This window comes from Pomacea canaliculata, linkage group LG12, assembly GCF_003073045.1.
Source record: "Pomacea canaliculata isolate SZHN2017 linkage group LG12, ASM307304v1, whole genome shotgun sequence".
Taxonomy (NCBI): domain Eukaryota; kingdom Metazoa; phylum Mollusca; class Gastropoda; order Architaenioglossa; family Ampullariidae; genus Pomacea; species Pomacea canaliculata.
The window spans coordinates 16,149,946-16,161,707 of record NC_037601.1 but is presented as its reverse complement, the minus strand read 5'-3'; the positions used below and the strand labels follow the sequence as shown (position 1 = coordinate 16,161,707).

The 11,762-nt window shown below is 41.9% G+C and overlaps 3 protein-coding genes across 8 annotated transcripts in view; all 3 read left to right on the top strand.

The window, feature by feature from the left end:
- Window positions 1–879: 879 nt before the first annotated feature.
- LOC112576427 overlaps window positions 880–11,762 on the top strand; it is a 27,746-nt gene continuing 16,863 nt past the window's right edge. Inside the window, exons 1-4 of one of the 5 annotated variants that reach the window (XR_003101841.1) lie at window positions 880–1,029; window positions 3,298–3,523; window positions 3,722–3,871; window positions 5,565–6,695. Coding sequence is in view for 4 of the 5 variants with exons in the window: in XM_025258818.1 (XP_025114603.1) it covers window positions 3,313–3,523; window positions 3,722–3,871; window positions 5,565–5,863 (660 nt within the window). In the remaining variant the exon portion in view is untranslated. Of the gene's footprint in view, window positions 1,030–1,057; window positions 1,221–2,654; window positions 3,184–3,297; window positions 3,524–3,721; window positions 3,872–5,564; window positions 7,085–11,762 lie in introns of those variants that run through there. The other 4 variants (XM_025258818.1, XM_025258819.1, XM_025258821.1 and 1 more) reach the window with 4 other exon arrangements.
- LOC112576432 overlaps window positions 7,799–11,762 on the top strand; it is a 24,272-nt gene continuing 20,308 nt past the window's right edge. The window contains exon 1 of the mRNA XM_025258836.1: window positions 7,799–8,192. The gene's annotated coding sequence lies outside the window, so the exon portion shown is untranslated. The remainder of the gene's footprint in view (window positions 8,193–11,762) is intronic.
- LOC112576428 overlaps window positions 8,853–11,762 on the top strand; it is a 9,950-nt gene continuing 7,040 nt past the window's right edge. The window contains exons 1-3 of one of the 2 annotated variants that reach the window (XM_025258823.1): window positions 8,853–9,084; window positions 9,862–10,011; window positions 10,256–10,592. In XM_025258823.1, the coding sequence (XP_025114608.1) occupies window positions 8,871–9,084; window positions 9,862–10,011; window positions 10,256–10,479 (588 nt within the window). In that variant the 5' untranslated portion in view covers window positions 8,853–8,870 and the 3' untranslated portion in view covers window positions 10,480–10,592. Of the gene's footprint in view, window positions 9,085–9,861; window positions 10,012–10,255; window positions 10,593–11,762 lie in introns of those variants that run through there. The other variant, XM_025258822.1, reaches the window with a different exon arrangement.

Here is an 11,762-nt window from a genome sequence, read left to right as displayed (position 1 = left end):
AGACTTTCATTGCTGACTCATCCTGTTTGTTTAAGACCGTTCTTCGTAAACTTGAAGAGATATATATATAACCGAATTATTTCTGTATTATATTCTGTTCAGTCTGATTCCTCTTGCAGAAATAATAATTTACATTTTCTCTATGTAACTGTGTTGTCACTTGGTTTGTGCACGCGATCGGAAGCAAATATTTGAGAGCTCGCGGGTGTGCGAAGCAACAACAGTGGGTGTGTTACGGGTAGAAGCCGGTGGTAAGGCGAGCCATCGTCTGAAGGTGTCCCTTTTACCCCTTGAACTGTGTACTCCCACATTCTCCGAGCCGTTTTGTCACAGTAAGAGTACCTATGTTTGTGTGCAAATGTTTTTATTGCATAGCTGTTTACATACACTCTTCTTTAATCGGGTACCGTCTTTTAAATACTTTTCTAACCGGGACGGAGACAAAGAATCAAACCTACGAACAGCCCCAAATTCGCTCAAATTTGGATTTAACATGTGGAGCAACGTGCCAGTGTCCCAAGCGTTTGCCTCAAACCACTCGTTTCACACACAACTTTGTCAAAGTGGATCAACCATGTGACAATTTTTTTACACGTTACCTTTGAAATGTTTTTGCCTCGTTATTTCGACTGCATTTCGGAAATAGAAGAGTTCGCGAGAGCTCTGAATTCTGACTGGCAAAGAGTTAATTTCTATTTATCAGGATTAACATTGTTATCGATAGAGGGATCATTGTGTTTCACTGATGCCGTAATTATTATTATTTATTCTGTCAGCCCTCCATGAAGTTTTGTATTTCCCTGTTGCCAATAAAGTCGCATTGTGTTCTCAACGCCTGACTGCGTTTTTCACCTGAGACACGCAGTCTGTACACATCGATCACAAGAGAGATCAATTTTCATGACCAATCGTGGTTGAGGGCTTTGTCACGTGACCGCCAACATCTCCGACTGTTTTGCGACGAAACACGACAACGGCAGCTCTCGGCGTCAACACGTCAAGGACGCAGCCTCTGACTCTCAGCAGCAGGTAAGCAGCATTTCCAGGAAAACATATGTTAGTAAACAAAGCTACAGCAGCTTTGTCGTGTGTTTGCTGTCACCGCCGACTGTACGGTGCTGTACGGCGACTGTGTACTGTCGTCTGTGTGGTCGCCACACTCGGGTATTGTCGGCAAGCGAGTGTTTGGTGTATCAGTTTCTGTTTGCAAGCCTCGGTCTGTGAGTATAAGCCGCAGTGAGAGTTTACACATGTAGAATGGGTGGACTGTAGGGCCGATATTTTCCACCCTGTAGTCACAGACAGGGTGGAGTCACTCGTTTGTGCAGTATTTAGGTCATGTATATTCGTTTCCCTCTTTCTCGCTTTTATCCTTCTCTCTGATACTCAACATGCCCAATATCTTAATTAGAAATTTTACCTAATTTAATTCTGCAATTTTTCTTTTACATGTCTGTGTGTATAACCAATTATCTTTAGACAGCAGTTCAGTACAATTCTATCAGCTATGTTCTAGTGTAAGATGAGGATGGTGATTGTTGTTTGTTGCTGTATATGTTATTGTACTATCGAAAGTTAATTTTATTTTTACCCATTCCACTCCAATCTATTAGTACGATAATGATGATTGCTGATGTTCACTTTCCACTTGAAATGGGCTTAGACCTACTTAATGAAGTTCCTGTTGGAGAAAGTTATCTGTCTGAAACATGTGTCCGTTAGAACACTCCACACACTGGCAAGTCAGTGTCATAGAAACCACGCTGATCGAAGTATGAGTGTTCAATCTGCAGGTGAGAACAACGGGACTGGAACAGTGCTGCGAGGGAGTAGAGGGAAAGATCGAATTGCTGTGAGAGGAGGACAGAGAAACGGGAAGGTGTTCATAATGTCAGCGATCAAAGTAAACTGTTACTTTCCTTTAGACCCGTTCAGTCAATAATTTGAACATGGCGAAAAGAGAGCAACATCGCAACAACAGGCAAAGCAGCTGATTGGAAATACCAAGAAATATCCAGGCTACAACTTGTGAAAGGATGTTTGTGGTTGTGTGTACAAGTGAGTTGAAATGAATGGTTTAGTGGAAGATAAACCTGGTTTATCAAACTGTCATCACGCGGAGAAGAAGATTGGATGTGAAATGTATCAAGTACTAAGGATGGCAAACACCACTTCCTTATAGTTCATATTTAATTTTAAACGTCAAGCACGGAAACTGTGAAATTCGCTTGTCAAACTAAAATGTACACAGAGCCACAAACTATGAAGTTGACAATGTCAGCGATCAAAAGAAAACAACTGGAAAATATCGTTTCAGTCTCGTTATAACGCTCATTAAATCAAGGTTCATCGAGCAAGGCTCATCTGAGGTGAAGTTATTTTTAGTTTATTTCAGAAAGCCCAACCCGCCCACTATTATATTTTGTGGCGACTTGCCCAAAGAGTATTTTCACAACTTTTACTATGCATCGTCAACAATGGAAGGCGTGAGTGTGAAAACATCTATTAATGACTAGGTGAACAGACGGTCAAGTGGTCGTGTGACAGTGACTGGATGAGCAACACACCCGCATAGCATTGTAATACTGGGTAAGTTGCCTTGGCATAGTAACTTCAATATGTCGGGAAAAGTACTCTCATAACGACCCAACTAATTTACTAAGCAACCACCATGCATCTTTTCCTCTCAAGGGGAGAACGAATGAACGCAGTTTTCTGACACCAAAATATCATATTACCAAGCTATCTGACAGTCGATACTATGTGCCCTCGTGTCCCAGGGTGTGTTGAATATATCCCTGACCTATGACTAGATATGAATCAAGTCACGGAGTGAATCAAGTCACGGGGGTGAGTGCAGTGTTGCAACTTTTTATTACTGCCAAAGGAATCGCCAGACTGTAAAATTACAGGGCAGACAGCTGCACGACACAGCCTCGGCTGTGACTAAACATTAGCTCAGCACAGTCACCCCCATTTCTAGAGGCAGAGCACAGGGACAGAGGTCCCCCCAACGTCCTTGTCGTACGCAGCTGAGGATATTAATACCTTTAAAAAACAACGAGAAGGTTTACCTAGAAAAGCAGGGGCACAGCACACTTCCTGTTTTCTATGGAAGGAGTTTAAAACCTGCTTTTCTACTGGATCACATCCGTCTAATCTTGTTTGTAGGTCTCAAACCTGGTATCGACGGATTCATCATATTTCATTGTGTGTGTGTGTATATATATATTGGAAGGGCAATGATCAACCGGGAAAGGTTGTCGAAGTGAATTCGTTACCGATCTCTGTCTCAAGGTACAGATCCTCGCCATGGGCATCATAAAAGGTTTCAGGGAGTCTTCAATCCCTGTGATTGTCGCCCTCGCTGTGCTACTACCCGCCAACATCCTGAGTTGGGTCGCCTTCTCCACCACCTCGTGGGCCTACGTCAACAACACCATGGTCAACTTCCAGGGCTACGGGCTGTGGCGGATCTGCGCCACCTCAGGGTCCTGTTCGCTTCTCGATGGCACTCGAAGTGGTGAGGACATACTTTTAACTTTCTCCTGTTTTATATGTATATATATTTTTGAGTTATTTTATCTGCGTGTGTGTGAGAGAAAGAGAGACGATGCAGTCAAAACACAAAATCAGTTTGTCAGACTTGTTGAAATACACTTCAGAAGCATTAGTGACTGTTACAGCTTTGCCGATTCCTATGCTTTTTGTTTTATCGCAGAATGGTACGCCGCCTTTCAGGCTTGTGGCGTCTTTGGTTTTATGGGAATCAATGTCGCAATGCTGCTGGTGATTATGTACATGTTCGTGGAGTGGTGGGAGAAGGACGTGGAACTGAAAGTGGGAGCCATTGCCAGTTGTTTCCTTGCAGGTTGGTGTCGTCTTCAAGCACTCTGTCTGTCTTTCATTCTACGTGCCTCCATGTCTGTCTTTCTCTCACTAACCTTAACAAGTGCTATCAGATGTTATAGTTAAAACTGGAAATGGGATGTTAATTGGCAAAGTCCCATGCGCCTATCCCGTCATAAATGGCTCGTTCATTCTACGGTGCCAACCTCTGCAAGAAACTGAGTCCCTGTAGTCGAAGATTCCCAGCAACACTTTATTTACAGTGTGTACAGCAGTCCTCATTTGCAGACACACTGGCAAAACAGCGACACACGCTGGAACACAGTCAACAGTGAAACACACTGAAGCTACCCTGACAGCGACCCCTGTCCAACAATGCTGGTCACAACGACGCACACGTTGGCAACGGCAACGACACCCGCCTAACAACGCTGGTCACAACGACGCACACGTTAGCAAAGGCAACGGCGACACCCGCCAAACACAAGAAGCTAGCAACGACACACGACCGCAACAACTTCTGTTTATATCTCTCTACTACTATTACATTCTCTGACTACTGCTGCTTCTCCACTCACCCTCAGGGCTTATATACAATGTACAAAGCATCTAAAAACATCTAGCATCTACCAGTTAGGCATGCGCTCTCTCGCATGTATCAACAAACAAAACCATTGTTTTATGCAGCAAATATGTCTTTTCTGCTCCAGATGTTAGGAGGGAGAAGTACAATACCTGTCCTACTGCCCCCGATATTGAGACTTCTGAACAGATTACCTCAAACATGTCATTTCATTCTGGGACAACAGTATCTTGTAAAAAAACTTGTCACATCAAAACTCCCAGAACTAAGGCAGCTAAGGTTTTTACATAATTGTTTTTATTAGAAAGGGAGGCAGCCAAGCCTCATCTCGTGCGTCATGATTGCTGCTCCCTGCCCATGTATTCTGTTAATGTTGATATTCATTTAAAATTTATTATTCAATGTTGTTTGTGCTGCAGAATGGACATAAGGCGTGAGTGTAGCATGCGCCAGTGTGTAGGTGGGTTAATAAGTGAATGAATGAGACTTATTATTCAACCTATAAATATGAAAATGGCTGGAATGGTCTAATTGTCATTACAACGTTCATGCCCTAGTATTTTATTTCTCCTCCCCTTCCCTCTGTTCCTGTCTTTCACCGTTAATTTTTCTAATGATTCGGTCAAGCTCAGTGCAGGGTACTTGTTTCCCAAATCTGTGTGAACATTCCTCTCGAGATACACACCTACAAACATCACCACGAGCATCAGGAGATCCAAATCGTCAGGATGTTGACTGATAAACATTTCCCCATCTTTTCCGTTGGCTGATGCCTTCGCAACATAAACATATTCATCTACATTCGGCATGTCTGTGTTGTCGACCTCTTGACCTGTGCAAGGCAATGGTTGAGTAGTTACTAGGATTAGGGTAAATAGTATCTTACAGTGGACTTTGCCCAAGCAATAAATGCCCTGTCAGTCATTAAATAATTTGCGCCTTAAGAATCCCGAAACCTTTTGTCAGACCATTTTGTTTGTTGTTGCTTGTACAGTTGACGATGATCTAACGAACGCGACGACAGCACAGATGTGTTGAAGCTGCGTCTTTTATTGTTGTCTCTGTTTTGCTTCTTGTTGTTGTGTCTGGAGTTGTGTTCATATGTTAACTTTATCCTGTCTTCCTCCCCCAGTGGCCAGCTACATATCAGCAGTGGTGGTGTTCTCTCAGGAGATCAGAGGCTGGCTCGCCACCTCCGCGGACTTGCTGCTGGGCTTCTCTCTGTGGCTGGCCGTGGCCGCCATCATACTGACTGCCATCGCCGGAACTCTCCTGGCTGTTGATCTCATTCTGAACATTCTGAACATCCAAACGGTGACAATCAGTAACAGCGGTAACAACAGCACCATGACCGCCGCCAGCAGCAACAACTCTCAAGGCACCTCTTCAAAAGGAAAAACAAAGAGGAGAGTAACCCAGGGACCAGTCTAAGGGTGGACAATTGTGACTTGAAATATTTTAAAAGGACACAGAAGTCATGCACATTCCTCAACAATATAATATCTTCGCGACAGGCAGGTCTACCAGTGATAGTCTGTAGGACATTTCTGTCAAAACCAGAAGTCTTCGAAAGTCAAAAATTGAAAGGTTCTGAGGACTTATTTGCTTAAGAAATTTCTTTGCAAGTTTTTCTTTTTTTTTTCTTCTGCTATAGCAGAATATTATGTTGTTGATGTTGTTCTGTTGTGCAAGGTTTTGTGTACGAGTGTGTTTGGTAGATGAAGGGACTAGAGAGAAATGTATGGCACGTGCATGTAGTAGACGTGAGTGCGTTTTCGCATACGTGTGTCTGAGAGAGACAGAGAGAAAGAAGAGAGAGGGCGTTGATCGAGTTCATTTCTTCTTTGTAAAGCGCAGGGAGGAATGAGTAAGCTACATCAGCTTTACTATTTACACATTATTATTTCACAAATACATTTATTTTTGATACCTTTGTAAATATGGTCCTAAGTATTCTTGTTTTTATTATGTTTAAAACTGTAAACAAATCTTCATCTTGATATTAAGGGTTAGGGTTAGGGTTAGTACCTGGGTACAGACTACCCATGAGATCTAAATGATATTAAAAACACTTTTAATAATATTACAGTATATATTGCTCAAAAACATCAACCCTTATACTCACAAGAAATTATTTTATGAAAAACTCATAACTTTTGGCTTTTTTCTATTAAATATACATTCTAAAAGGAAAAAAAAAATAAAAGGTAAACAAAAAATTGTTAAGCAAGCTTTTATTTGAAATTACAAGGGGCCCGGAGAGGTCGTCCATCCTGGGCCTGTGTTGGCGCTCGGCGGCCCTGGATGACGTGAGAGAGAGAGAATGAGAGTAAGATTTTGTTATTTTGTTAGAAGTTATCATACTGATGTGAAGATGATGACAATTGATGGTAGTGTATGAACAACTAGTGTTGGAAAAAAGTTTTTAAAGAAGATGGATAAAGTGACGTATATTTATATTAAAAAAAGAGAGGAAATGAGACTTTATTTTGCTGATGGAAGGTATGATACTGAAATAATACTCTAAACACTTTACTTTTTAATCGTGAGGCTGCTTGCCTCAGAGGGGTCCGAACCGGTGATGTGCTATTCTTGTCATAGAAAGGGCTTATAAAACAAGCAAAATTGATATTAAATCACAAAACCGTGTCATGATCATGATTTTTTTTTTAGAGTTGTTTGTATAAGAAAAAATGAAGCAAATGACAAACAAAAGAAGAGAAGCACTAACGATATCTTTCTTGGGACTGGTTTTCGTTTTATAAAAGCACTGTCAGAAGCATTTGCTTCTCATTTCAATGTATCTTCTGCCTTTTGGAGAATGCAGACACTTCTCCGGTATGAGATGCTGCCAAAAAAAAAAATATATATATATAGAGACATGTCATTACACCATACACAGGCAGCCTTGGCAGTACGCGGGGCCCTGCGGGGCAGAGAGCCCCAAGTGTAGACTATATACTGTACAGCGACATGGGGTCATGTTTCAAAATAATAATAGTTGAATATGTTCATGTTTTAAAGTGAAATCGTACTAGTGTGTTAGCAGTTCAGAGGTAACAGCGATCGATATCGAACAGACGACACTACAATGACCAAAGGGTCATCAAGAGAAGAGTGCATCACGAATGCTAATTCCAAGTTTCTTATCTGACATTGAATTTTTATTTCCCCTTGTGGGGAGTGGATCGATCCTGGAGGTGCTAGTTAGCAGGACGACCCGTGTAAGAGGTCGGGCATGTCCCTTCCACAACGAGATGCTCCTACATTGATGCAGAGACAGGACAAAAGAACAGTGAGCCCAGAGGCTGCGATTGATATCCCATTATCCCTAACGTCCACAACATTACAGTCTGGCTTTCCGTGATATTCGGGTTGAGCAGCATATCATGCAGTTTAAGTAGCTTTTAATGTAGATAACTGCAAGTTTTGTAAGACTTTTCTTAACAATCTAATTATGCATATTTTATCAAATGTTTTACCCTATTTTTACATTTGTTTGTCACTAAGAAAACAGAAGAAACACCGTAATTAAAACGGTACTTATCTTTTCTGAGGATCAACAAGGGAGACAACCCTGCCCTCAGTTGCTTTAGTACTCATTAACTGGACACAAACGAGAACTTTTACCGGCCGGGTGCACACAGCAGGAGATGCAATTCTTTCGACATATCAGCAGGCAACAGCTGAACCTACTAGGTGTGGAACAGGAAGCTATCTCGGGTCACCAACTACCAGGTCAAGCGACACAGGGTTCACTGTAAGTTGCACTTATCGGACGAGTGAATAAAAAATGATTGCGACACGCAACAGTTGTTGTGTAGACAGACTAATGTGATAAATATGCAAATTTTGTCATTTCCTCCGTTGGGATCTCGTCTCGGGGTATGTCTGTCCTCGAGGCTAGCCTACAAGGAGATAGACTGGAGCTCTCTCCCTTTACCTCGCCTTTTATCTCCCCTTCTCCCAAGTTTTGTAAGACTTAAAACACTCTCCTGGAGACGTAGTCATGTAGGGAGTGTACATTCTTAGCAACATGGGAACTTCGAGGACAAGCTTCCTGTCTCGTAAGCAATAAAGCAAATACAACAAAGATATTCAGGGCAGGAGAAACATAAAGCAGTATCGTCGGTCTAAGTAACGGGTCTTAACTACGAAAACAAGAAGTTTTTCCTTGCGTTTCTCCATGTTGCCCTAGGAAAGCGACATACTCTCGTATCATTGTACGACCTCAGAAGTCAATCATATGATCACACCGAGCTGTCAGTTCATTCAAAGTAAAATCCAATCCTAATATCCAATCGTAGGAGAAGTTTTGACTTCAGTCGCCGTCATTTTGTTGTGCAGAACACCAGTACGAGTGTCGTTCACAGAAGCAGACGACATCCTAACTGCCATCTTCACACAGCAGCCGCATCTTGACACACGGTCCAGCGCCATGGGAATCAGCGAAGGATGCGCGGAGGCTACTCACCTGACGAGGCTGACGATCGTGTTGCTGTTTCTGGGCAGTGTCAGCAACTGGATCGCATTCTGCACCGACTCCTGGTCTTTTATCAGCGCCGACGAATTGTACAGGGACCAAGGTTTCGGACTTTGGCGGCGTTGCATGCTCGACAGACAATGCGACACCACCGACGGCACCCGACTAGGTGAGAAACGCCTGCTTTAGTTCACAGTGTTTCATGTTCCAAAACTTTCATTTTCCCATTCTCATAGAAGTACCTGAGGCACTTTTAAACTGGTCCTACGTTATTGTTCTCAAGAAAAATTCGCCATGAACCTCTGCTATCTTTCAAATATTTTCAACTACTTAATGGACTTTTTTAAAAATTTCCTGTTAGCAAAATTAAGAATCAGATATACTTACTTTTTATTCTCTCTTGGCATCGTTAATAAATAATTTAACTACCTCGTTCATTCGTTCTCTTGATATGATACTGTTTTGAAGTTTATTGCTGATCTGTTCACTCTGAAGTTTTTAGGTTTTTACTTTATCTAATAATAAAATTAAGTTGATGGATATTTAATTTATTGTATGCCAGTCAATATTCCAGGACTAAACATACTGTAACGATTCGCGATTCAGGCGAATCTAGTTAGATTCCTATTTGTTTTAATTCTCTTTGATGTCAGGGGAGGGCAGTCGCGCGGGTGCAAGAAAGACTGTTAAGAGGTCGTCCTAGTTACCTGATTGGTAGTGCTATTTTTCTTTGTTTCATTCCCATTTCGCCACTATTTAGTTTCCTAAACATTAAATGTGTTAATTGTTGGCCGGACCTTTTTGCTGAAAAAGGTGGAAGAGTGGAACGAGCGTGGATTACATGCAGATGTTTACACGCGCTCGCATACACATTTAACACACTCCTCCTAAAACGTTACACATACATGATGATAAAGATTGTTCTCATTTGCCCGGATTGTTCCAGAATGGTACGCAGGGGTGCAATCGTGCGAAGTTTTCGCTTTCATGGGAATGAACATCGCCGCCATCCTCGCCATCCTGTACGCCTTCAAGAAGTCCTGTCGGTACAACACTGAGGTCAGGGTGGGCATCGTCCTCGGCGGCATTGTGGGAGGTCAGACCCGCCTTCTTCTCTCTCTCTTTCTGTTTGTCTATCCGTCCCAGCGTATGTCTGCCTACTACCTGTAGGTCAAATTATTCTCTCTCGGTTCTCTCAGTTCTACCAGTGGGTAAGCACGGGCTAGTGTTTAATTCATTGTGTCTAAAAATAAATAAATACTTCAACCACAAACACATGGCTAGGACAGTTAGATTAGTCATTTATGGGACAATGTTATTTTCTCCTTTTTCGGTTTCAGGCGCCGGTCATCTGACTGCTGTTATTGTGTTTGGCATCCTGAGGAGGTCGTTATATTCTTGGACTAACATACGTGAGCAGCTCGGTTTCTCATACGGCGTCGCAGTTGCTGCCTCCTTCTTCTCATTTGCCTCTGCCATCGTCACCGCCATCGACATATTCGTGTCGCCCACCAGCAGCCCACCCCGTTCAAAAGGTGAAGTTTACGACAACACCCCTATCTAAAGGTGGAAAACACCATCCACAACACAACACGTCTGTAAGAAACAGACTTGTGAGAGGCATTGAAGAATTGTTGTGTCAACATGTCCTGATTCCTTCTCACACCCTACCCACCACCACGCCCACACACAAAATATATTAATATAAGAAGATAAGACTTGTTTACAAAAGCACTCAAGTAAAGAGACACGAAGCACACGAGCAAACACAACAGTTTTTGCATTTAAAAACAGTTATTATCAATGGTCTGTGAACTCACTCAGTTCTATACTGTGCTTGACTGGGATTCGTGTGTCTGTGAAGGTAGTAGATGTAAGTCAGCTTGTTTACTGTCAACATAAGTGCCAGTGATGGGTGACGTGCAGGCAGCGAGTGTGAATGAATCAGCCAGGTGTGGATCCGCACGTGTATGTTAATAAAGGTTGCCAGGAGTATTTGTTTTATGTTTTCTGCTTGAATGAACGAAGGAAAACCAAGCAGCAACAAACTGACCGCCACAGGTCTTCTCTGTTACATTCCCGATTCCTTTCTGAAACACAACAATGCCGTATATAATCGAGACAAATAGCAAAACTGTTTTTATTATCTTTCTAGAGAAGCAGGTAGAGTGATTTTTACGCCCGAGGATGTGGAGAGTACACTCACATGATTGATATCTATATAGTCCCCCCAATAGAAGGGCAACAAGGGAAAAGAAGGGAGAAAGATTTGCACCTCCCTAGAAAAAAAAATGAAAAAAAAAATCTGGCGCTAAGTGCGATCTTCAATGCATCCGTTAAAAAAAAATGTTCCAACAATACCTTCACTTTTTTTTCTCTCTTGCTCAAGCCTGACTTAAATGGCTGTGAAAACTGAGCAGACCAGTAAACATTTGCATCGAAACAGTCCCCACACCTGACTTCACAAACTGTTTTAGGATGCGGTGATGTGGCCCCCAAATCCCGAAAGAAGAGAGAGGTCGTAGAGTTCATTTCTTCTTTGTAAAGCTCAGGGAGGAATGAGTAAGCTACATCAGCTTTACTATTTACAGATTACTATTTCCCAAATACATTTATTTTTGATACCTTTGTCAATATGGTCTTGTGTGTTCTTGTTTTCATTATGTTTAAAACTGTAAAAACCTCTTCATCTTGATATTAAGGGTTAGGGTTAGTACCTTGGTACAGACTACCCATGTGATCTAAATGATATTAAAAACACTTTTAATAATATTACAGTATATATTGCTCAAAAACATTAACCCTTATACTCACAAGAAATTATTTTATGAAAAAAAAATCATAACT